This window comes from Bufo gargarizans, chromosome 1 (genome assembly GCF_014858855.1).
Source record: "Bufo gargarizans isolate SCDJY-AF-19 chromosome 1, ASM1485885v1, whole genome shotgun sequence".
Taxonomy (NCBI): domain Eukaryota; kingdom Metazoa; phylum Chordata; class Amphibia; order Anura; family Bufonidae; genus Bufo; species Bufo gargarizans.
Window position 1 is genome coordinate 750182965 of NC_058080.1, and position 27327 is coordinate 750210291.

Below are 27327 nucleotides of genomic sequence, written 5' to 3' on the forward strand. Positions count from 1 at the left end.
ATGTCACATGGTTATTATACAGTACTGAGCTCCGCCCCTCATGTCACATGATTATTATCCCAGGCCCTTCACCCCCTCTTATCCAATCCAATACTGAGCCCCGCCCCTGCACTGATCACATGACGGTGACGTCACCCCAGATCCTTTACCACCTCTTCTCCTCTCCACTGCTAAGCTCCGCCCCCAGAACTGATCACATGACAGTGACGTCACCCCAGGTCCTTCAGCTCTGGCAGTGCAGCAGATACTGGGCAGGTCCTGGTCGGTAGTCAGGGCTCTTGTTCTCTCTGGTATCAGCCATTCCTCCAGCCTGCAGGTAAGATGAGCTGTGAGGAGACAGTGTGGTGGAGAGCTCAGACATGTCACCTCTGGAGATTCTCCTCCATTACACACAAGGAACCCTTCTCTGCTCCTCAACTTAGGCTACTTTCACACTTGCGTTCGGGGCTCCACTTGTGAGTTCCGTTTGAAGGCTCTCACAAGCGGCCCCGAACGCATCCGTCCAGCCCCAATGCATTCTGAGTGGATGCGGATCCGCTCAGAATGCCTCAGTTCGGGTGTCCGCCTGGCCGTGCGGAGCCAAACGGATCCGTCCAGACTTACAATGGAAGTCAATGGGGACGGATCCGTTTGAATTTGACACACTATGGCTCAATTTCAAACGGATCCGTCCCCCATTGACTTTCAATATAAAGTCTGGACGGATCCGTCTGAAGCTACTTTCACACTTAGAATTTTTTCTGAAATATAATGCAGACGGATCCGCTCTGAACGCAAGTGTGAAAGTATCCTTAGTATGATGGGTGGAGTAGTAGTGCGGATAGTGGGGGTTGTCATCATTCTGTGCTAGAGGAGAGAATCTGTTTCATGTGAAAGAGGTTTTCACTACAGGAGCTTAGATACACACTGCGCTGCCAGGAGCTTAGATACACACTGCGCTGCCAGGAGCTTAGATACACACTGCGCTGCCAGGAGCTTAGATACACACTGCGCTGCCAGGAGCTTAGATACACACTGCGCTGCCAGGAGCTTAGATACACACTGCGCTGCCAGGAGCTTAGATACACACTGCGCTGCCAGGAGCTTAGATACACACTGCGCTGCCAGGAGCTTAGATACACACTGCGCTGCCAGGAGCTTAGATACACACTGCGCTGCCAGGAGCTTAGATACACACTGCGCTGCCAGGAGCTTAGATACACACTGCGCTGCCAGGAGCTTAGATACACACTGCGCTGCCAGGAGCTTAGATACACACTGCGCTGCCAGGAGCTTAGATACACACTGCGCTGCCAGGAGCTTAGATACACACTGCGCTGCCAGGAGCTTAGATACACACTGCGCTGCCAGGAGCTTAGATACACCCGGAGCTCAGGGTTTTCCCGTCAGTGCAGCTTTATGAGGGTCTGAGTTTTGCGGGATGAGTTGTACTTTTTCTCGGCCTCATTATTGGGGACATGGGACTCACTGATTAACCTTTATTCCTTTTATTTGGAGGGGGGATGAAGAAAACCAGCAATACGAGCCTTCTCCTGAATGAGCCACCAAGGATGGACAGGAAGGAGATCAGCAGAAGAATATTAGACCTCACCTTGGAGATCATCTCCCTGCTGAGCGGAGAGGTAAACTTTTCTAGATTTCTCTCCTCTTTATTGTATTCTGTAACAAGTCAGACATCGGGAAGGAGAATCCATCATAGGAAGTGATAGGAAGAGTCCAGGGTCCTGGAGAACGGCCTCCAGACCTTCCAAGTGACGGAGAACCTGAAGATCAGCCCCCAGTATGGTGAGTGATGTGTCATGTGACCAGCGACCAATAGTCATGTTGTAGGAGCCATGAGAAGGTAAGTAGGCACGTTGTACCAGGAGGAAAGGGCCGGGAACAAGATGTCCAGATGGCGGAGTGCGGCCTGGAGGGAGGATTTCTACCTCTAATCTGAGATCTATATAGACACATAGAAGATGACAGTAGTAGGAGAGACCATGGCCCACTGAAAAGGATCTGTCAGCAGGATCAACCTTAATAAACCAGACATACTGTGTGGTATGGTTGATCCCGCTGATTAAAACTTAAGCCTTCTTCTGAAAATCTGTTGCAACATTCAGGAGAAAAAAAGATGTTTATTTGTGAGGACTTCAGTGTACAGAGGTTCGGGCCTAGTGTTTCTGTGCACCTCCTCTTTCTAGTGCTGGCCATGCCCACATCTAGGGTTGATCCTGCTGAATAAACTGATGTTTGTCTTGTGAAAACTGATTGTGGCATTCCTGAGAAATAAGATGTGAATGTGGCCAGCACTGTAAAGAGGAGGTTCATAGAAAGGCTAGGCCCAGCCCTCAGTGCACTGAAGCCCTCACTTATAACGAATAAACATATTTTTTCTCAGGAACGTCACAACCAATTTTCCCAAACCAAACATCATTTGATTCAGCAAGATCAACCCTACCTGGCAGTGTATGTGGATGGAAAGAGTTGATCCTGCTGACAGATTACTCTTTAAGGATTTTTTTTGCCTCTCTCCATCCACAGGACTACACAATAGTGAAGAAGACATCGGGGGACTGTGCGACTCCCATCATCCACCTCCAGGAGTCAGGAGGGCGGAGCAGGACCCCTCCCCCCATCACAGAGCCCCCCCTTCACCCCCTGATACATGAGCAGAAGATCCTAGAACTCACCCACAAGATGATGGAGCTGCTGACTGGAGAGGTGACACTGCTGGGAATGCTGGGAAATTCTCCAGTAACAGCACTGGAGGGGTCTGGGTGATGACGGTGTCATTGTGTTGTCAGGTTCCTATAAGGTGTCAGGATGTCACTGTCTATTTCTCCATGGAGGAGTGGGAGTATATAGAAGGACACAAGGATCTGTACAAGGAGGCCATGATGGAGGAGCACCAGCCTCTTATATCACAGGGTAAGAGCCGCCATGTGCAGTGTATACACGTGTGTGCAGTGACATGTAATGGAGGAGCACCAGCCTCTTATATCACAAGGTAAGACCCGTCATGTGCAGTGTATACACGTGTGTGCAGTGACATGTAATGGAGGAGCACCAGCCTCTTATATCACAGGGTAAGAGCCGTCATGTGCAGTGTGTACACGTGTGTGCAGTGACATGTAATGGAGGAGCACCAGCCTCTTATATCACAGGGTAAGACCAGTCATGTGCAGTGTATACACGTGTGTGCAGTGACATGTAATGGAGGAGCACCAGCCTCTTATATCACAAGGTAAGAGCCGTCATGTGCCGTGTATACACGTGTGTGCGGTGACATGTAATGGAGGAGCACCAGCCTCTTATATCACAAGGTAAGAGCCGTCATGTGTAGTGATGAGCGAACTTCTGTTTTAAGTTCGGCGTCTAAAGTTCGGCTTCCGGTTAGCGGAGAATCCCGATATGGATCCGGATATGGATTCCGACTTCCGTTGTGGTCCGTGGTAGCGGAATCAATAATCGGCCATTATTGATTCCGCTACCACGGACCACAACGGAAGTCGGAATCCATATCCGGATCCATATCGGGATTCTCCGCTAACCCGCCCCCGAACTTTAGACGCCGAACTTAAAACAGAAGTTCGCTCATCTCTAGTCATGTGCAGTGTATACACGTGTGTGCAGTGACATGTAATGGAGGAGCACCAGCCTTTTATATCACAAGGTAAGACCCGTCATGTGCAGTGTATACACGTGTGTGCAGTGACATGTAATGGAGGAGCACCAGCCTCTGATATCACAAGGTAAGAGCCGTCATGTGCAGTGTATACACGTGTGTGCAGTGACATGTAATAGAGAAGCACCAGCCTCTTATATCACAAGGTAAGAGCCGTCATGTGCAGTGTATACACGTGTGTGCAGTGACATGTAATGGAGGAGCACCAGCCTCTTATATCACAAGGTAAGAGCCGCCATGTGCAGTGTATACACGTGTGTGCAGTGACATGTAATGGAGGAGCACCAGCCTCTTATATCACAAGGTAAGAGCCGTCATGTGCAGTGTATACACGTGTGTGCAGTGACATGTAATGGAGGAGCACCAGCCTCTGATATCACAAGGTAAGAGCCGTCATGTGCAGTGTATACACGTGTGTGCAGTGACATGTAATGGAGGAGCACCAGCCTCTTATATCACAAGGTAAGAGCCGTCATGTGCAGTGTATACACGTGTGTGCAGTGACATGTAATGGAGGACCACCAGCCTCTTATATCACAAGGTAAGAGCCGTCATGTGTAGTGTGTACACGTGTGTGCAGTGACATGTAATGGAGGAGCACCAGCCTCTTATATCACAAGGTAAGAGCCGTCATGTGCAGTGTATACACGTGTGTGCAGTGACATGTAATGGAGGAGCACCAGCCTCTTATATCACAAGGTAAGGGCCGTCATGTGCAGTGTGTACACGTGTGTGCAGTGACATGTAATGGAGGAGCACCAGCCTCTTATATCACAAGGTAAGAGCCGTCATGTGCAGTGTATACACGTGTGTGCAGTGACATGTAATGGAGGAGCACCAGCCTCTTATATCACACGGTAAGAGCCGTCATGTGCAGTGTATACACGTGTGTGCAGTGACATGTAATGGAGGAGCACCAGCCTCTTATATCACAAGGTAAGGGCCGTCATGTGCAGTGTGTACACGTGTGTGCAGTGACATGTAATGGAGGAGCACCAGCCTCTTATATCACAAGGTAAGAGCCGTCATGTGCAGTGTATACACGTGTGTGCAGTGACATGTAATGGAGGAGCACCAGCCTCTTATATCACAGGGTAAGAGCCGTCATGTGCAGTGTATACACGTGTGTGCAGTGACATGTAATGGAGGAGCACCAGCCTCTTATATCACAAGGTGAGAGCCGTCATGTGCAGTGTATACACGTGTGTGCAGTGACATGTAATGGAGGAGCACCAGCCTCTTATATCACAAGGTAAGGGCCGTCATGTGCAGTGTGTACACGTGTGTGCAGTGACATGTAATGGAGGAGCACCAGCCTCTTATATCACAAGGTAAGAGCCGTCATGTGCAGTGTATACACGTGTGTGCAGTGACATGTAATGGAGGAGCACCAGCCTCTTATATCACAAGTAGAGATGAGCGAATTGAAGTTGACGAAGTGGAAATTTCAGGAAAAATTCAATTTGTGGCAAAGTTGAATTTCCTCGCGCTTTGTGGTAACGAATCGTAGTTTTTCCTAAAATGGCTGCTGCAGATGTTAGAACAGGGAACTGAGAACTCTGGGAACGAGGGATCGCCCACAATGCCATGCATGCAGCCAGCCTCTGTGATGTCACAGCCCTATAAATAGCCTCAGCCATCTTGGTTTCCGCCATCTTCCAGTGAACTTCGTGCAGGGAGAGATGTGACGGGCGCTGGGACAGGGTTTAGGAAAGACTTTATTCTGGAAAAGAAAAAACGATTGAGCAGTTCAGGGAAAGATGATTCATAGTGCAGGGAAGGGATAGGGAGGCATTATCCGCACTATAGGGAGAGAGCAGGGGCCAATAGGGGAGTGTAAAGCCTGGGTAATAGGAGCGATTACTATTACACCTTGCTGCACTAATTGGGGATCCACATTGCTCTAATACTACTGCTTTTAGGCTGTTTGCAGTATATGATACATCAGTAATTCCAGCAATCCGTGCTTGTTATTGGGGTGAAAGTGCTGTGTGATACAACCAGTTTTGGGGTGTATTAATAGGAAATATAAGTACATCCATTCGCCCTTGGGGTGGAATTCTGTGCGTCAATCTGCAGTTCAGGAGGTGGTGGCAATGGGCAGTGTGATGCAGTCCAAATTCTTTTACACTAAATTCTGTGCATCGGTAGTTCAGGAGGTGGTCCGGAAAGAAGTAGCGGTGTACGGGTTCATGGAGGCAGCGGTATCAGGCAGTCAGCTTAGAGTTGTGTGTGGGAAAATGCCATATTCGTCAGTGTGTAACTTTTTCATCAAGCTGCCGAGGACGTCACGTCAGCACAGCCATTTGTGGGCAGAAGGTGCAGCGTAGTCTGCGTCAACATAAGCATCTTCACCGTAAACTGGCCTGGGAAACCGTTGCTCCAATGTAGTGGTACAGCCTGACAGCAACCGCTGCATCACCCAGTGGGCGGCACCCCTTTTCCTGCAGTCAAGACAGCAGTACGCGTGCACTCATCCAACAGAGCAGAAGCTGAACGTGCTCCTGGCCAAGTTGCTGGTACTTTAGTTCCTCCCTTTCCAAATGGTGGACTCTACTCCTTTCAGAGAACTGATGCCTTATGCCAAACCAAGGTGGAAATTCCCAAGCCATCAGTACCTGCCCTGCACACGTATGTTGAACAGAAGGTGGGCCAGACCTTGAGCCAGTCAGTGTTTGTGAAAGTTCATGGCAGCACCGACGTGTGGAGCTGTAACTACAGTCAAAAACAATGTATGTCCTTTACGCAGTAGGGCGCCAAATTGCAGGGAGCACCAGGCATTTCAATGAGGGCCACGAGAGCCTATGGCTCCTGTCCCCTCCATTATGCCTCATAGGCTTCAGGTCCTCATAGGCTTCATGATGCAGCACGGGAAGGCACAGTGAGGCGTTACTGACCATCTGCGCTGGGACATCACAAGCTTTGATGGAGAGAGGTAAGTATTTTTCTAATGTATGTAAACTACCCTAATTGCGGAGGTACTGGGGGCACTATGGGGGTGGGGGAGGAGCAGAGAGAGGAGGATTGAGGACATTATATGAATAAGAGTTGCCACTAATAATAATAATTAATAATAAAGAGGGGGCCATTAATATTATTAATAATAATACAGAAGGTGTCATTATAATATGCAGTGGGAATAATATTATGGGGAATGAGGGACTATCTGTATGGCTCTAGCACAGTATTGGGGGGCAGCAGGGTGACAGTGTTGAGACACCAGGAAGAAGAGGATGATAGTAAAGTGAGGAATCAATTTTTTTTTCGGTGAAACTCTGCAGGGATCAGAAGTGGCTGAAAGAAGGTATCATGGCGGTCTTATCTCCAACTGAAGATGTTGAGGAAAGAGTCTACATCCCAGGAGACGTCACTCAATGTAACAGGTATGGTGCTGTATTCTACAGTATATTTAATAGTGATGTAATGTCCATCCAAATATCTGTTTCATGGTAGGGTTGGGGGGAGGAGATTGAGAATTTGGCCCACACTGCCGCAGACCGGCCCCAGACTTCAGGTTACACTGTGTGTGTTCTAAATTCTGGGGCCTCACACCCATCTACTACATTATCTGTACTCAGAGAGTTATCACTGTGTTATCTGTGGAGTTGAATAGGACTGGAAGTGATCTACTACATTATCTGTTAAAAGGGGAGTGAGTGCCCACAGGCTGCGGGGGGCACAATTTTTGGCTTGCCCCGGGTGCTGGCAACCCACGCTATTCCACTGCCTTTACGGCCCACTGAGTAAATGTGGTTCCTGCCCAGCCACACAAGCAACCTGGCCAGGTGACGCAACTGCCACCTACACGTTCTCAAGCTGTTGGTCCTGCGCCAATGTCCGCCTCTGGCTTCTCATCCTCCACCGTGTCTTCAGCCTCCACTGCAGGGACAATTCGGAGTGCTCCTCCAGCATACCACATATGGGGCATGGCAGTGTAACTCTTTTCTGCTCCTGGTTTGCCTAGGTGACAAGGGAGGAACTGCTCCGTGTCCTCCATCAAGAAATCGAATCCTGGCTGTCTCCTTGCTAACTTAAAATGCAAACCATGGTCACCGACAACTGGGGGAACATGGTGTCGGGGCTGCATCAAGGAGTACTGAGACATGTCCCAGGCATGACACACACATTAAATCTGGTTTTAAAGCGGTTCCTGAAGTCTTCCACCCATCTGCAAGACATCCTGAAAATGGCCAGGAAACTGCATGCACGTCAGCCACTCTTACACTGCAAAGCGCACCCTTCTTGAGCTGCAAAGGCAGAATGGTGTTCCCCAACATGGGCTGATATGCAACGTTTCCACCCGTGGGAACTCCACCCTTCATATGTTGGACCGACTATGGGAACAGAGAGAGGCCATAAACGAGTTCTTGATGATACAGGTGGACAGGAGTACTCCCCTGTGTAACTTCAGCATTGGCCAGTGGCAGTTTATGCAGGACACCTGCTGTTTGCTCAGGCCCTTTGAGGAGGCCACTTTATTTGTCAGCAACCAGGACTACAGGATGAACAACGTCATTCCACTGCTTCATGTCCTGAAACAGATGCTACTAAATCTGGATGGCTAGGGGACAGGAGACGTGGCACCTACATCTCACGGCCACATGAGCCCTGTGGGGACTAAACTGGAGAAGGAGGAGGAGGACATTTGTGCAAGAGAAATGGGTGGTTTTTCTGCACAGGTGACAGGAGAGGAGGAGCTACAGGGTGATGAGGAAGACCAGACAGATGACCCAGACACACCGTAGCAGTATGCAGTGGAAATGGAGGCAGGGGGTCCCTCCGAAACACTTTGGCAAATGACCAGGTGAATGCTGAGTTGTTTGCGTAGTAACAGCCGAATTGACACTGTTTGGCAGAGGGATGACTACTCGCTCTCCACCATGTTAGCCCTCTGTGCTCACTTTCTACTGCCATGGCTGCTGGATGGGGGGAGGGGGGGGCAGAAGCAGTACCAGCTCCATCAGCAGCAACTTAAGTCTAGAATCTATAATGAGCAGTTTTCTTTACCCGCTTATTGAAGAAACTGCGCAGCAGCTAGACATGGAGCAGAACCTGAACCAGCAGGTGGTGGCATACTTGGACTGCACCCTTCCACCCCACATTGAAGATCCACTGGACTACTGGGCAGACAATCGCTCGGAAAATAATAAAAAGTATGGCTCTCAGAACATGGCAACACAAAAACAAGATTTTATGCTTTTCAAAAATGCTTTCACTGTGCGAAACTTGACAAAATAAAAATGAGACATATTAGATATCGCCACGTCTGTAACAATCTGCTCTATAAAATTATTACATTATATGTCCCCTCAGGTGAATGCTATAAAAACTATGCCAAAGCAGCCATTTCTTGTCATCTCGCATTACAAAATGCATAATATTGAGTGATCAAAAAGTCATATATATACCCCAAAATGGTACCAATGAAAACGTCACCTCATCCCACACAAAATGAACTCCCACATAAGACAAACTTTTAATTTTCACAGCCAAGTGTTTCCAAATTCTGTAAAGCACTTAGGGGACCAAAGTGCTCAGTACACATCTTAATATATTCTCTGAGGTGTGTACTTTCCAAAATGGGGTCACTTTTTGAGGGTTTCCACTATAGGAGTACAGGGTCTCTTCAAATACAAAATGGTGCCCCAAAACCATTCTACCAAAATCTGCCTCCAAAAAACATATGGCGCTCCTTTCCTTCTGACCACTTCCATGTGCCCAGACAGCAGTTTACTACCACATTTGGGGTATTACTGTAAACTGCAGAATCAGAGTAATATATATTAAGAAAAAAGTAATAGGAATAGCTCACTCTTATGTGACAGGGAACAGGTGCTCTAGTCCAAATAACTGTATCACCCGTACACTTTACAATTATTTCTAATATATTAAGGTTTATTATGCTGTGCTTCAAGAAATAATTGATTAACATAAAAAATAAATTTTCCGTTAATTTTTGTGGAACACCTCAAGGGTAAACAAAGTTTTTAATATTAGTTTTGAATAATTTAAGGGGTGGAGTTTATAAAATGGGATCATTTGTGGGTGGTTTCTGTTATGTAAGCCCCCCAAAATCAATTTATAACTAAATTGGTGCTTAATAAAATGTTTTTTAAAATTTTGTTTAAAATTTGAAAAATAGCTTCTAAAATTCTAAGCCTTCTAATGTCCTGGAAAAAATATGACAACATATTTTACAAAATTATGCCAACATAAAGCAGACATATGGGGAATGTTGATTGATAACTATTTTATGAGTTATTACTATCTGCCTTTAAAAGTAGAGAAATTCAAATTTAGAAAATTGTCAATTTTTTTAAATACATTTTGGATTATTTTATAGATAAAGGTGAAATATATCGACTCAAATTTACCACTGTCATGAAGTACAATGTATCATGAGAAAACTGTCTCTGAGTAGCTTTGATAAGTAAAAGCGTTTCAAAGTTATTAACACATGTCAGATTTGCAAAAATCGGCCTGGGATTTTAACCACCTCAGCTCCCCTAGCTTAAACCCCCTTAACCACCTGCGGACCGCCTAACGCAGATCTGCGGTCCGGAGGTGGCAGCTCTGCCCTGAGTCGCGCATATATGTGTCATCTCGCGAGAGCCGTGATTTCCTGTGAACGCGTGCACACAGGCGCGCGCGTTCACAGGAACGAAAGGTAAGCGAGTGGATCTCCAGCCTGCCAGCGACGATCGTTCGCTGGCAGGCTGGAGATGTGATTTTTTTAACCCCTAACCGGTATATTAGACGCTGTTTTGATAACAGCGTCTAATATACCTGCTACCTGGTCCTCTTTTGTTTGGATCGACCACCAGAGGACACTGGTAGCTGTGTAAAGTACCACCAAACACCACTACACTACACTACACCCCCTCCCCGTCACTTATTAACCCCTTATGAACCCCTGATCACCCATGATCACCCCATATAGACTTCCTGATCACTTCCCTGTCATGATCACCCCCCTGTCATTGATCACCCCCCTGTAAGGCTCCATTCAGACGTCCGTATGATTTTTACGGATCCACGGATACATGGATCGGATCCGCCAAACACATACGGACGTCTGAATGGAGCCTTACAGGGGGGTGATCAATGACAAGGGGGTGATCACGCATATAGACTTCCTGATCACTTCCCTGTCATTGATCACCCCCCTGTCATTGATCACCCCCCTGTAAGGCTCCATTCAGACGTCCGTATGATTTTTACGGATACATGGATCGGATCCGCAAAACACATATGGACGTCTGAATGGAGCCTTACAGGGGGGTGATCACCCATATAGACTCCCTGATCACCCCCCTGTCATTGATCACCCCCCTGTAAGGCTCCATTCAGACGTCCGTATGCGTTTTGCGGATCCGATCCGTGGATCCGTAAAAAATCATACGGACGTCTGAATGGAGCCTTACAGGGGGGTGATCACCCATATAGACTCCCTGATCACCCCCTGTAAGGCTCCATTCAGACGTCCGTATGCGTTTTGCGGATCCGATCCGTGGATCCGTAAAAAATCATACGGACGTCTGAATGGAGCCTTACAGGGGGGTGATCAATGACGGGGGTGATCACCCATATGGACTCCCTGATCACCCCCCTATCATTGATCACCCCCTGTAAGGCTCCATTCAGACGTCCGTATGCGTTTTGCGGATCCGATCCGTGGATCCGTAAAAAATTATACGGACGTCTGAATGGAGCCTTACAGGGGGGTGATCACCTATATAGACTCCCTGATCACCCCCATGTCATTGATCACCCCCTGTAAGGCTCCATTCAGACGTCCGTATGCGTTTTGCGGATCCGATCCATGTATCCGTGGATCCGTAAAAAATCATACGGACGTCTGAATGGAGCCTTACAGGGGGGTGATCAATGACAGGGGGGTGATCACCCCATATAGACTCCCTGATCACCCCCCTGTCATTGATCACCCCCTGTAAGGCTCCATTCAGACATTTTTTTTTTGTTTTTGTTTTTGTTTTTTCTTACGAAGTCTCATATTCCACTAACTTGTGTCAAAAAATAAAATCTCACATGAACTCACCATACCCCTCACGGAATCCAAATGCGTAAAATTGTTTAGACATTTATATTCCAGACTTCTTCTCACGCTTTAGGGCCCCTAAAATGCCAGGGCAGTATAAATACCCCACATGTGACCCCATTTCGGAAAGAAGACACCCCAAGGTATTCCGTGAGGGGCATATTGAGTCCATGAAAGATTGAAATTTTTGTCCCAAGTTAGCGGGAAAGGGAGACTTTGTGAGAAAATACAAAAAAAATCTATTTCCGCTAACTTGTGCCCAAAAAATTCTAGGAACTCGCCATGCCCCTCACGGAATACCTTGGGGTGTCTTCTTTCCAAAATGGGGTCACTTGTGGCGTAGTTATACTGCCCCGGCAATTTAGGGGCCCAAATGTGTGAGAAGTACTTTGCAATCAAAATGTGTAAAAAAAAATGGCCTGCGAAATCCGAAAGGTGCACTTTGGAATATGTGCCCCTTTGCCCACCTTGGCTGCAAAAAAGTGTCACACATCTGGTATCGCCGTACTCAGGAGAAGTTGGGGAATGTGTTTTGGGGTGTCATTTTACATATACCTATGCTGGGTGAGATAAATATCTTGGTCAAATGCCAACTTTGTATAAAAAAATTGGAAAAGTTGTCTTTTGCCAAGATATTTCTCTCACCCAGCATGGGTATAATTTTTTATTTTTTGTCGCAAGTTAGTGGAATATGAGACTTTGTAAGAAAAAAAATCATCATTTTCCGCTAACTTGTGACAAAAAATAAAAAGTTCTATGAACTCACTATGCCCATCAGCGAATACCTTAGGGTGTCTACTTTCCGAAATGGGGTCATTTGTGGGGGTTTTCTACTGTCTGGGCATTGTAGAACCTCAGGAAACATGACAAGTGCTCAGAAAGTCAGAGCTGCTTCAAAAAGCGGAAATTCACATTTTTGTACCATAGTTTGTAAATGCTATAACTTTTACCCAAACCATTTTTTTTTTTTACCCAAACATTTTTTTTTTATCAAAGACATGTAGAACAATACATTTAGTGAAAAATTTATATATGGATGTCGTTTTTTTTTGCAAAATTTTACAGCTGAAAGTGAAAATTTTCATTTTTTTGCCAAAAAATTGTTAAATTTCGATTAATAACAAAAAAAGTAAAAATGTCAGCAGCAATGAAATACCACCAAATGAAAGCTCTATTAGTGAGAAGAAAAGGAGGTAAAATTCATTTGGGTGGTAAGTTGCATGACCGAGCAATAAACGGTGAAAGTAGTGTAGTGCAGAAGTGTAAAAAGTGGCCTGGTCATTAAGGGGGTTTTAGCTAGCGGGGTTAAAGTGGTTAATGACCAGACCACTTTTTACACTTCTGCACTACACTACTTTCACGGTTTATTGCTCGGTCATACAACTTACCACCCAAATGAATTTTACATTTTCTTCTCACTAATAGAGCTTTCATTTGGTGGTATTCATTGCTGCTGACATTTAAACTTTTTTTTTTTTTTATATTAATCGAAATTGACCGAAATTTTTGAAAAAAAATGACATTTTTCACTTTCTGTTGTAAATTTTTCAAATAAAACTACATTTCTATATAAATTTTTCTCTAAATTTATTGTTCTACATGTCTTTGATAAAAAAAAATGCAACAAGTGTATATTTATTGGTTTGGGTAAAAGTTATAGCGTTTACAAACTATGTACAAACTATGGTGCAAAAAAAATTTATTTACGCACTTTGACATTCTGAGCACCTGTCATGTTCCCTGAGGTTCTACAATGCCCAGACAGTAGAAACACCCCACAAATGACCCCATTTAGCAAAGTAGACACCATAAGGTATTCGCTGATGGGCATAGTGAGTTCATGGAAGTTTTTATTTTTTGTCACAGGTTAGCGGAAAATGATTGTATTTAAAAAAAAAATTCTTACAAAGTCTCATATTCCACTAACTTGTGACAAAAAATAAAATTTTACATGAACTCACCATACCCCTCACGGAATACCTTGGGGTGTCTTCTTTCCAAAATGGGGTCACATGTGGGGTATTTATACTGTCCTTGCATTTTAGGGGCCCTAAAGCGTGAGAAGTAGTTTGGAATCCAAATGCGTAAAAATGCCCTGTGAAATCCTAAAAGTACTCATTGGAATTTGGGCCCCTTTGCGCACCTAGGCTGCAAAAAAGTGTCACACATGTGGTATCGCCGTACTCAGAAGAAGTAGGGCAATGTGTTTTGGGGTGTATTTTTACATATACTCATGCTGGGTGAGAGAAATATCTCTGTAAAATGACAACTTTGTATAAAAAAAATGGGAAAAGTTGTCTTTTATAGAGATATTTATCTCACCCAGCATGGGTATATGTAAAAATACACCCCAAAACACATTGCCCTACTTCTCCTGAGTACGGCGATACCACATGTGTGACACTTTTTTGCAGCCTAGGTGCACAAAGGGGCCCAAATTCCAATGAGTATGTTTAGGATTTCACAGGGCATTTTTTACGCATTTGGATTCCAAAATACTTCTCACGCTTTAGGGCCCCTAAAATGCCAGGGCAGTATAAATACCCCACAAGTGACCCCATTTTGGAAAGGAGACACCCCAAGGTATTCCGTGAGGGGCATGGCGAGTTCCTAGAATATATTTTTTTTGGGCACAAGTTAGCGGAAAATGTATTTTTATTTTTTTTTTTTCTTACAAAGTCTCATATTCCACTAACTTTTGACAAAAAAATTTACATGAACTTGCCAGCTGCATTATGCACTTTGTCCCAGGTGAAAGGAGAGGTTTGCAGCAGCTCTGTGTGAAAGGGCCCTAAGACCCCTGTGTGCCTGTCTTTTGTCACGCAATCCCTATACTAAGTGTACCTGTGTGTGGTACTTCCGGAAACACTCCTCTAAGCATAGGGCAGGGTGGTCAGGGCAGTCAGGACAGAAATAGCGGGTGTCACGCCTTATTCCACTCCTGCTACAGACATGACATCTTTTTCGGGGTGGCGCTTGGTTTGAGGACCAGCAACGACATTGGGGAAATGTCGCTCGTGTAGACGGCTCACTACACTGGTGGTTGGGGCAACGGAACCTCCTGGATACAGGAGGTTCTCGATAATCTCTTCCTGAAATTTGAGGAAGGATCCTGTTCTCCCAGCCTTACTGTAGAGAACAAAACTATTGTACATAGCCAATTGAATTAGGTATACAGACACCTTCTTATACCAGCGTCTGGTCCTGTGGGAGAGTAAATAAGGAGCAAACATCTGGTCATTGAAGTCCACCCCTCCCATGAGCAAATTATAGTTGTGGACACAGAGGGGCTTTTCAATTACTCCAGTTGCTCGTTCAATTTGGATTGTCGTGTCTGCGTGAATGGAGGAGAGCATGTAAACGTCATGCTTGTCTCTCCATTTCACCGCGAGCAGTTCTTCGTTACACAAGGCAGCCCTCCCCCCCCCCCCCCCCTTGCAAGACAGGTGGTAACGAGCCGTTGGGGGAAGCCCCGGCGACTAAATGCCTGAAGAGGGGCACACTTGTGTAGAAATTGTCCACATAAAGGTGGTACCCCTTGCCAAATAAGAGTGACACCAAGTCCCAGACTGTCTTCCCACTGCTCCCCAGGTAGTCAGGGCAACCGACCGGCTCCAGGGTTAACCCTTTCACAGAGCTTATACAATTTGACCCCATACCGGGCACGCTTGCTTGGGATGTATTGTTTGAAGCCAAGGCGCCCGGTAAAATGTATCAGGGACTCGTCTATGCAGATGTTTTGCTCAGGGGTATACAAATCTGCAAATTTGGTGTTAAAGTGGTCTATGAGGGGCCGAATTTTGTGGAGCTGGTCAAAAGCTGGGACGAGAGGTGCTATTATCACTAAAGTGCAGGAAATGCAGGAAGGTCTCAAATCGTGTCCTGGACATGGCAGCAGAGAACATGGTCATGTGATGAATTGGGTTCGTGGACCAATATGACCGCAATTCATGCTTTTTTGTAAGGCCCATGTTGAGGAGAAGGCCCAGAAATTTTTAAATTCGGAAACTTGGACGGGTTTCCACGGGAAAGACTGGGCATAAAAGCTTCCCGGGTTGGCGGCTATAAATTGAGTGGCATACCGGTTTGTTTCTGCCACGACTAAGTCAAAGAGTTCCGCAGTGAAGAACAGCTAAAAAAAAAACAGTGCCGATCCTATCTGAGCTGTCTCAACCCGAACTCCAGACTGGGCGGTGAAAGGGGGAACTACTGGTGCGGCTGAAGATGGGGGCTGCCAATCAGGGTTTGCCAGCACCTCAGGGACTCTAGGGGCTCTACGGGCCTGTCTGTGCGGTGGCTGCGACGGGGGAACTTCTGCACGTGCCACCGTACCAGCTTCAACTGCCCTTCTGGTGCTCGCCACTTCACCATGTTCTACAGCAGTGCTGGTACTAGGTCCAGGATGGGCTGCGCTGCTGCTGTATGCCTCACCGCGTAATCCGACAGCGCCAGCCGCACTCTGCTGCCCTTGAAGCGGATCCTGCGCAACCTGTGGTCTAGCAACACGGGGCCGGGTACACCTGATGGTATCAGGGACCTCAACCTCCTCGTCCAAACTTTGGGTCAGAGAGCCACTGCTTTCTACAGGTTCGTATTCTGACCCGCTAAATTCGTCAGATGAGGGTTCCCATTCCTCATCCGACTGGGTCAGAAGCCTGTAGGCCTCTTCAGAAGAATACCCCTTACTTGCCATTTGGTCAACTAAATTTAGGGGGTATTCCCTGAGACTACCCAAGAAAAAAAGCAAGCCTGTCTTACAAATGGGAGGCTAGGGAAAAATATCAAAACAGATTTTTTTTTTTTTATCGCCGCAGCGCGTGTAAAGTGATTGTGCAGTGATAAAAAAATAAAATAAAATTTTGTCACTGCGGCGGGGCGGGCGTGGGTGAATGCACGTGTGGGCCACCGATCAGGCCTGATCGGGCAAACACTGCGTTTTGGGTGGAGGGCGAGCTAAGGTGACACCAATACTATTATAGATCTGACTGTGATCAGTTCTGATCACTTACAGATACTATAAAAGTACCAATGCTGATTAGCGATACGTTAATCAGCGAATCAGTGACTGCGGTGCAGTGGGCTGGGCGCTAACTGAAGCTAACTACCTACCAAAGGGGCCTAAACTAACCTAAACCTAACAGTCAATACTGGTGAAAAAAAAAAGTGACAGTTTACACTGATCCCTTTTTTTGCATTCACTAGTGATTGACAGGGGTGATCAAGGGGTTAATTGGGGTGATGGGGGGTGATCTGGGGCTAAATATGTAGTGCTTGGTGTACTCACTATGATCTGTGCTCCTCTGCTGGGACCAACCGACGAAAAGGACCTAGCAGAGAGCACAGAAGCCATTTAACACATTATATTTATAAATATAGTGTGTTAAATGGCTTGTGATTCTTTTTTTTTTTTTTTTAAAGTCGCCAACCTGCCAGCGCTGAACATTGGCTGGCAGGCTGGTGACGAACTTCTCCTGCGACTTTTCCCGGCCCGCACTGCGCATGTACGGGCCGGCTATGCGCGTAATCTCGTGTCTCGCGTCTACGAGGAACAAACCGACCGCCCGCAGGACACAATCCTGCGTTAGGCGGTCGGGAGGCGGTTAATGGATAACTGAGGGAATGCAGTTTTGGCCTCAGAGAACTGGCAGAGGAGCCATCTTGAGAAGATCTACATAATGTAGGATTCAAAATAACCGTAAATAAGAGGAAAACTCAAGGAAAACAGTGGTAAGTGAAGAAACTAAAGATTGCTTTATGCATAATGCTGCTGCAACAGTAACATATGCAAAAATGTATTTTTTGATGAAAATATGACAGTTATCCTTTAAGGTGAAAAGTGGCTCTGTACTGAAAGGGTTACGTGACACACACAACTGTACATATAATGTAAGGTGACACCGGGCTGTATTCTTCAATTGCTCCTTTTCTGATGCTCAGGTCACATTTTAGGCACACTTATGAGTGGACAGGGTTTACATCAATGAGCCTTTTGCACATAGCCCTGTCACTGGTTAAGGCCCCTTTCACACGAGCAAGTTTTCTGTGCGTGTGCAATGTGGGACATGAACGCATAGCACCCGCACTGAAAACCTGACCCATTCATTTCAATGAGTCTGTGTACATGAGAGTTTTTTTTTCACGTATCAGTTCTGCAATGCGTGAAAAACGCAGCATGTTCTATATTCTGCGTTTTTCACACAGCCCTGACCCCATGGAAATGAATGGGGCTTCAGTGAAAAATGCATTGCATCCGCAAGCAAGTGCAGGTGCGATGCGTTTTTCACTGATGGTTGCTAAGACATGTTGTTTGTAAACCTTCAGTTTTTTATCACGCGCATTAAAAACAAATCAAAACACACTGCACCCGCGCGGAAAAAACTAAACAACTGAATGCAATCGCAGACAAAACTTACTGAACTTGCTTGCAAAATCGTGCAAGTTTCACTGAACATTCCGGAGCCAATCCGTCATGCTCGTGTGAAAGAGGCCTAACCTTGGGACCTATTTGCCCCCCCCCCCATCTGCCCCATTGTCTCCAGATAATTAGTGGTATCAATGTTGTGGCTGATGGTTGTATATACTGAGAAGGGAGTAACTGTCCTTGGAATGAATCTTCCTACAGAGGACGATGGGGGTTTCAATGAACTCACAGGTTCCTGTTCCTGTCCAGCAGGGCGACAGTCTCTCTCTCTCATGGTGCCGTCATGGGCTTACAGAAGATATCCAATAAACATCATTGGATATTTTTCTTTATTCCCCATAACAGCTCTTTAGGAGAAAGGAATAGTCTTCCCAGGGAAAAGAGGCTTGTAGGAGGATATAGATGTAGAGTTTTCTCCAACTCCTCAGTGCCTGGTTGAGAGGAGACTGGGAGTAGTTGTTTTACTTCATCCATGTACCTTGACTGATGAAGGTCTTCACTGTGAGTAACTTCATAACTTCTGTAGGGTGCTCTTAAAATGAATTCCCCCCACCTCCCTGCCATATATAATTGTATCCTCATCCTTAAAATATACTATGATAGAGAAGGAGCCATCAGCCCACTGCCTACCATTAGCTCTCATAGACCAGAGGTTACTGGTCACTGAAGTGAAGGAGCAGAGAGAAGTGTCTGATCTATAGGACATTACAGGAGATGTCACCACAGGTATGGAATCATGATCGAAGAAAGTGACTTCAGATTCTGTCATTGGTGCCTTCAGGGCAGGAGGAGAATCTGATCACTAGTGATGGACGAACATCAGCCGGGACGTTTCGTGAATGCGCGTTCGCGGCGGGCCCCATTCACTTTAATGGCAGGCAAACCTGAAAAACCTTCAGGTCATATTTAAAGCCACTAAATACTTAACAGAAGTGCACAAATACTCTCACAACATAGACAGTGACATACCAGGGGGGAGATCAATGGCAAAAATTCCCACAAAAAATATGTATTTTAATCCGGGGCCATTTTTAGGAGTCTTAAAGGGAAACTCTCAAAAACTTGCCCGGCTGGAGCCTAGAAAGATTTTATTTTAGGCCACGGGAGTACAGGCCCCAAAAATTATGCATTCACCTGACAGAAAAGAACAAGTGATTATGTAGCTGAAGGTATATTAGGTGGTCAGTGGATAACAATTTTACTGTAGGCCCGTACAGGCCCCAAAAATTAGGCATTCACCTGAAAGAAAAGAATAAGTGATTATGTGGCTGGAGATACATTAGGCGATCAATGAATAACAATTTTACTGTAGGCCAGTGAAGTACAGGCCCCAAAAATTAGGCATTCACCTGACAGAAAAGGCCTTGTATGCCGCTGTATATACATAAGACAAGGACCATTCTTTGCTCTGGGTGGTGGCAGATATGTGTGGACTGGCATGAGGAAATTCAATTAAACGTAGTCATCACAGGTTTTGAATTCCTCTGAGATCCATGCCTCATTCATTTTTAGAAATGTGAGGTAGTCCACACTGTCGTGAGCTAGGTGAGTGCGCTTATCAGTCACGATCCCCCCCTGCTGCGCTAAACGTCCTTTCGGACAGGAAACTCGACAGGGGGCAAGCCAAGAGTTCCATGGCAAATTGTGCCAGCTTTGGCCACAGGGAAAGCCTGTACACCAAGTAGTCCAGGGGTTCCTCGCTTCTCAGAGCGTCCACATCGGCCATTAACCTGATGTCGTTGGACACCTGTCGGTCTAGGCGTTCCCTTAAACTGGATCCAGAGCGCGGCTCTCGATGGGTTGGCTGCATGAATGATCTCATATCCGAAGTGACCAACACATCTTCAAACGGTCCTCTTCTTGTAGGCGAGGTAGGATTGGTACTCGCAACAGTCTCGCTACGGGTGAAAATTCCTCTGCCAGCGCCCGCAACAGCAGAATGCAGCATCTCTCACAGCAAGGCCTGGAAATGCTGCATTCTGCCAGCCCTCTGTGATGCTGGTAACATGTCTGCCATTTTGTGTTTGTACAGGGGGTCTAAGTACATTGCCACCCAGTACTAGTCCTTGCCCTTCATGATTTTTATACGGCGGTCCCTCTTCAAACACTGGAGCATGAAGGCCCCAATTTGCGCTAAATTGAAAGCGATGGAGCGCCCTGTCTCCTGCTCATCGTCCAGGAGAATGTCGTCCTCGGTCTCCTCCCCCCAGCCATGAACAACACCAGGGATCCCCGAAAAGTTGAAAGTCTCCCTCAAAGCCTGCTCTTCTTGCTCCTCCTCCTCCCCCCAGCCACCATCCTCCTCTGACTCCTCTTCAGACTCCTGCTGACTTGTCTCAGATGGAGTAGCCCCCCCCTGGGAATTCATTCAGCATTGCGACTTCCTCATCTTCCAGCTCCTGCTCCTCGACTGCTTGATCAATGACACAACGCAATGCACGCTCCAGAAAGAAGGCTATGGTACGATGTCACTGATGCTTGCCCTGGCTGCGACTGACCAGTTTGGTGATCTCATCAAAAGCCCGCAGAAGTCTGCATGCATCGCGCATGAGCATCCACTGGCGCGGTGAAAAGAAACCAAGCTCCCCAGAACCTATCCTGCTGCAGAGTTCGTACACATAGTCATTAACGGCTTGTTGCTGCTGGAGCAGCCTATCGAGCATATATAAGGTGGAGTTCCAGTGCGTCGGGCTGTCACAAATCAGACGTCTGACGGACAGGTGGTGTCGCTGCTGAACGTAAGCAAGGTGAGCCATGGCCGTGTAAGATCTAAAATGGCCAGACATTTTCCTGGCCTGTCGCAAGACGTCCTGGCCCCGGGGTATTTGGCAACGAATCACTGCACGACTAAGTTCAGGACATGTGCCATGCACGGCACGTGTGTCATTTTGCCCTGTTTCAACGAGCTCAGCAGATTGGCACCGTTGTTGCACACCACTTTACCAACTGTCAAATTGAGCAGGGTTAGCCACTGATCAGCCTGTGACCGCAGAGCTGAAAGCAGTTGAGGACTGGTGTGGCTCTTGGCGTCTCACCTGGGACGTCGAATAGGTTCTGGGGAGCTTGGGGGTGCAGCGGAAGAGGCGGTAGCAGTGGAAAAGGAGGAGTCACCGAGGAAGAGACGGAGGATGGAGCAGTAGGAGGAGAAGAAGAGGCAGACTTGCATGCAATCCGTAGCGGTAACACCAAATCCACACGGGTGCCACAGGTTACATGCTTGGATCCTATTTAAAGGGAATGTGGCACCGAAATTGTTTTCTGTCAGTTAAAATCAGATAATGACCTATGTCCTGTTTTTTTGTGATTGAAGTTTTTTTTAATTTGATTTCTTGAACATGATTATGGAGGTCACAAACCTGCCGGAGCTGTTCTTAACAGCCTCTAGAGAGATGCTACAGCAGCCATCATGGGCCATATTACATATAACAGTAAGAAACAGATGCTGAAGCTGAACATAACTATTTGTCATGAGGGCAGGGGCTTTTTTAGGGTCCTGTGTAGGGTTGTCACAATACCAAAATTTTGATTCGATTTCGATACCATAAAAAAGTATTGCGATACTCGATACCATTCAATACCATTCGAACAATCTAAAACGCCATAAAAGTCTGCATGTATTCCACATTTTATGAAACGTCTGGCCCATGATAGAAGAGTCCGATCCTATTATTTGGGGGGACAAGGTGACAAAAAAATGGCGAATCGCGTGTTTGTTTGTTTTTTTTTGTTACGGCATTCGCTGCATAGGAGATATTTTTTAATATTTGAATAGTTTGGACTTTCTCAGGCATGGTGATATGTAATGTTTATTTTTTAATGTTTATAGATTTTATATGTAAATTGGCAAAGGGGGTGATTTAAACTTAATATTTTGATATATTTTTTAAACTTTTTATTTTATTTTTATTTAAAAGGATATTCCAGTTAACATAAATATAACTTATGTGTTAGACTAATTCATCATCAATAATTACCTAATATAATGTAAATTTCACATATTTACCGTTCAGTAGTTATAAAAGTAGCTTCCTTCCTCTGCTACCCACTATGTTTCCTCATGGCATCGACCTGTAGCTCTGAGCCTTTGTTAGGTCGAGCATGCTCAGTGTGTTGCTATCAGTTCTCTAGCTAAATCCTTTGGGAAACAAAGGGAGTGTTAGTGTGCTGTTGATTACTGAGTAGAGGGGGCGTGACTGGACTGTAATATAAAAAAAAAGAGGGTTAAGCAGCACTCCAGGTCCCAATATAGGGACAGTTGCCAATAGAAACCTAGATAGGTTGGTGCTCGCGGATCAGGATCCTGGCTGAGGGTCCCATAAGTATACAGAAAGAAAAAAAATCCACAGCACTCCTCAGTTCTGGTGAATAAGCTGGTTACTTTATTGGTAACAGCAGCATGGGAATAGGCTATTCCCATGCTGCTGTTACCAATGAAGTAACCAGCTTATTCACCAGAACTGAGGAGTGCTGTGGATTTTTTTCTTTATCTGGACTGTAATATCAGGCAGCCAATCAATAAAGATCAACACTCACAGCAGGAAAGCTAGGGATTGTGGGTATTGTAGTCTTTGAAGTTTTGTGAGGGAAGATCAGGCACCATGATACTCTGTGTGTTGCAGGTTCACCTAGGAGTTAGACAAATGGATTGCAAGGCAAGGACCGTGTGAAAGTGTGGAAGGGTGTATTAACAATGTCCCTCACACTGCAGTAAAGTCTTTATAAGCCTTAAAAGGACTTTCCGAGATTTTTAAAACAGTGACCTTACCTATCCTGACGGGAGTTCCACTGCCTTCTCAAATAGCTGATCAACGGGGGTTCTGGGTGTTGGGCCCCTACCAATCCGATACTAATGAGCTAACCAGAGGTCATCAGGTCAAAAGTAAAAAAAAAAATCTTTAAATTTTTATAAATCTATAAATAGCAAATACTTTACAGACTGACTCCAAAGCTTGACCATCCAGATTTTGGAGCCTTTAATTCACCCTTTTCTCTCTCTTGTGCACTGTAAAGTAGAGTTGGCTTTCTTGATGCAAATATCTCAGAGATGGTGATTCTCTGGGACTGGGGCCGAATTTCTGCAAGCAGTGAGCACAGGTAGCTCCCCTCTCTTCGTCAGCCAATACTAACATAAACTAGATGCGGGCCTAAGTCCATCTCCCAGCATCCTACAAGGGCAGGGTCAGGATTGTTAACCCTGATTTATCCATATAAAACTATAGAGGAACAGTACAATATATCAAGAAAAAATTTAACAAGTACGCTATTTTGAGGTACTGCAATTGTATCTTGAGGTATGCCTATAGGTGATAAATAGAGATGAGCGAATTTCAGGCTATGTTTACTGGTAAAAGGTGAATTGCGTTATGGATTCCGTTACCACAGACCATAACACAGTTCTATGACGGAATGCCTTTAGAGGCATTCCGTTATTCATTCCGTCATAATAGAAGTCTATGGGCTGCAAAACAGATCTGTCCTGGACTCCCCTGCATAACGGAAACAGAACGGATCCGTTTTGCAGGCCATAGACTTCTATTATGATGGAATGAATAACGGAATTCCTCTAAAGGCATTCCGTTATGCATTCCGTCATAGAATTGCGTTATGGTCCGTGGTAACAGAATCCATAACTCAATTGACCTTTTACTAGTAAACAAAGCGTGAACTAATTTCAAAATATGAAATTCGCTCATCTCTAGTGATAAATGTCATTCTAATCCTGACTGTAAACGTAAGTAGATAACTGCAGTAAAGTGATCTGTACAGAGAAAAAAGATGCGCCTATTACTAGGCTTAGTCGCCATTGTGAATACCGCAGGATTTTAGAATTTTTTTAAAATCTAGATTTTGACATGGAAAATTGAAAAGTGGAACCAAAAATTCTTAAAAATGACATTTAACATAAAGACATGATTTAAGCAATAGTTCACTTTCTGATGACACATTTCCTTGATTTAGTGGAGGTCCCAGCTCTGAGACCCGCACCGATTGCTAGCTGTGTGGTCAGAAGCGCTGAGCCGAGCACTACTTCACAGAAAACTGTAGACGATCTCAGCTTTTCTATTGATGCCGTCTACAGTCTTGCGCTCTGCAGCAAAGGGGGAGGCAGCGCTCGCTAAGTGCTTCTGACCCCTCATTCTAGCAATCTGTTCCTGGACTCAAAGTTAAGACCCCCACGATCAACACTTTTGATATGTCCCTATGACATATCAAAAATCACTTGCTGTATCATTGTGAAGCCCACTTGACATCAAAGGGCCAAATGTATTTGTAGAAGGCAGGCTTGTTTGGCAGAGGTTTTCTAAAATTTTCATCTAGATTTGTGTATTAAAAGTGGTGACCGGGTGTACAGCAGAATTCTGAACTTTATCAGAGAATTATACAAAGCCTTCTAAGGCTGGAATCACACGTTTGGTTTTTGGTGCAGTTTATTGAACTAAGGCCAGTAGTGAATTCAATGTGAATGGCTTTTACTTCCCATTCCAGCTGGATCCACTTCCAGCCTAAGGCCTCATGAACACAACTGTGACCTTTTTGCAGCCCAAATTTTTGCGATCCGCATTTTGCAGAACAGAATGTTCTGCCTTCAATAGAGAAGTCCTATCCTTATCCGTGATACGGACAAGAATAGGCCATGTTCTATTTTGTTTTTTGTGGGGCCGTGGAGTGGATGTTACAGAGTACTGTCCGCATCTTTTGTGGCCCTATTGAAGTAAATGGGTCCGCATCCGACCTGCAAAAAATGCGGCTCCAATGCAGACTCAAATCATGGTTGTATGCATGAGGCCAAATAGGAATGTTAGAAGTTTGTAGATAAAAAAAAATATATATACAAATTTCTATTTTAACAGAAAATTCCAATAAGAATTCTGAGGGAAACCTCATGTTATCACAAAATTATAAAGCAGAAGATGAAGATATCATGCAGTGCTCTTCAGGAGAAAATGTACATCCAGGACTTCTCAGTACAGATCTATCAAGTAATCTCCCTAATCATAAAGGACCTTCTCCTGACCAATCATGGACTGTTACAAGTGCAGGTCAGAAAGGGGGTAAAAGGTTTCACTGTGATAAAGCGTTCACAAAGAGATCAAGACTTTCTACACACAGAAAATGTCACACAGGGAAAAAACCGCACTCCTGTTCAGAATGTGGGAAGTGCTTTACAAATAAACAATATTTTGTTAAACATAAGAAACTTCACACAGGAGAGAAACCTCATACATGTCCAGAATGTGGAAAATGTTTTACAGAAAAACAATGTCTTGTTAGACATGTGAGAATTCACACAGGAGAGAAGCCATATTTATGTTCAGAATGTGGGAAATGTTTTACAGAAAAACAATATCTTGTTAGACATGTGAGAATTCACACAGGAGAGAAGCCATATTCATGTTCAGAATGTGGGAAATGTTTTACAATGAAATCACACCTTGTTAGACATGAGAGAATTCACACAGGAGAGAAGCCGTATTCATGTTCAAAATGTGGGAAATGTTTTATAGATAAATCAATTCTTGTTTGCCATGAGAGAAGTCACATAGAGGAGAAGCCTTATTCATGTTCAGAATGTGGGAAATGTTTTATAAAAAGAACACAACTCGTTACACATCAGATAATTCACACAGGAGAGAGGGCGTATTCATGTTCAGAATGTGGGAAATGTTTTTTTAGAAAATCAAGTCTTGTTAAACATGAGAAACTTCACACAGGAGGTATACTATATTCATGTTCAGAATGTGGGAAATGTTTTACAGATAAATCAAATCTTGTTTTGCATGAAAGAGTTCACACAGGAGTGAAGCCATATTCATGTTTAGAATGTGGTAAATGTTTTACACGGAAATCACACCTAGAAAGACATGAAAGAAGTCATAGAGGAGAGAAGCCATTTTTATGTTTAGAATGTGGGAAACGTTTTACACAAAAGCCAAGTCTTGTTGCACATCAGAGAAGTCACACACGAGAAAAGTAGAGAAGAGCAAATTACTTGAAATATGTTTTAATTAGGGTACAAATAAATTCAACCCAAATTGAAAGTGCTAATATTGAGCGTTCACAAAGACATGATTAAACGTTTCACCGTGCGCATTCGCCAGAATGGTGGACACATCGCACACGTCATGTAAAGACTTTTTAGGAAACCTTGAACCCACTTATATATAGATATATATCACAAACTGAAAATTCCAGTGTTTTTTTTAGTAAATCTAGCCATTGTTGACATAGCACATGACCTCCTTCCGACTGGAAAAGCCTGAGCTGAATTCAATATGGTGGTCGAAGATCAAATAACGCAGCCTCTCTACCAATTAATACTTTCACAGATTGGAAGTAAATTTTCTATAAATTGCACCATTGAAAACTTTGTGACCAGACTTTTGCCTCACCCTGTACTTTTTAAAATAAAAATGGTCCAAAAATAATCCCTTTTGGGGTAAAGTGTTTGGTGGTGTTTATACACGCATGATGGTGTCAGAAGAAGCAATGGCTTGTTTTGAAAAGACATTCCCAAAATTCTCCTTTTTATGGGAGCAAAAGCAGTATACTGTTGACCCTTATAGACAAGGTAGGAGATGTGTGTGTAGGGCTAGTACTAAAGGCAGCAGTACAGTATGGAACCTGATGAACAAGGCAGGAGATGTGTGGATATATAGGGGTAGTAATTACGGCAGCAGGTGCAGTAGTATTTTCAGGGGCAGCAGTACAGTATTACACCTGATAAAAAGGCAGGAGATCTGAGGCTGTGTAGGGTTAGTATTAGCCATAGCAGTACAGCATAAAACCTGAGGTACAAAGCAGGAGATGTGTGGTTATTTAACGGTAGACATAAAGCCAGCAGGGGCAGTAGTAGCGGCAGCTACACAGTATGAAACGTGACAAACAACACAGGGGATTTGCACCAGTATGTATGGGTAGTAGTAGTGGCAGGGCTGCGGCAGCAGCACTGTATGGAAAATAGACAGGGATACAGTGGCAGTGGTGCCAGTGATAAATAGCCACTAACAGTAATGGCAGATGTAGTCAGTAGCAACAGCCAAAGGTGTGTGATAATCCTCACGGATTTTTACAAGTGTAATGTTTTCCACACTTTTGGGGGATAATTTGTTAGTTTTGTGTGATACTGCCATCTGGGGAGCTGAATACAGTTCACCAATAACAAACTAGGCCCATTCC

The 27327-nt window shown here is 45.0% G+C and overlaps 1 protein-coding gene and 1 long non-coding RNA gene across 2 annotated transcripts; both read left to right on the forward strand.

Moving 5' to 3' along the window:
* The first annotated feature begins 252 nt into the window (after window positions 1–252).
* On the forward strand, window positions 253–2571 carry LOC122938068. Its single transcript, XR_006389971.1, has 3 exons — window positions 253–316; window positions 1498–1622; window positions 2527–2571. It is a non-coding gene; the product is annotated as an uncharacterized LOC122938068 (long non-coding RNA).
* A 293-nt stretch (window positions 2572–2864) lies between these two features.
* On the forward strand, window positions 2865–26524 carry LOC122938073 (zinc finger protein 501-like). Its single transcript, XM_044293359.1, has 2 exons — window positions 2865–2913; window positions 25002–26524. The coding sequence occupies exons 1-2, from the start codon at window positions 2880–2882 to the stop codon at window positions 26123–26125; spliced, it is 1158 nt and encodes a 385-aa protein (XP_044149294.1). The 5' UTR covers window positions 2865–2879; the 3' UTR covers window positions 26126–26524.
* The last annotated feature ends 803 nt before the right edge of the window (window positions 26525–27327 follow it).

Coding starts and splice junctions, on each gene's coding strand:
- LOC122938073 (XM_044293359.1), top strand. CDS start 2,880: ATGATGGAGGAGCACCAGCCTCTTATATCACAGG. Junction 2,914..25,001: donor CCAGCCTCTTATATCACAGG/GTAAGAGCCGCC, acceptor CTATTTTAACAG/AAAATTCCAATAAGAATTCT.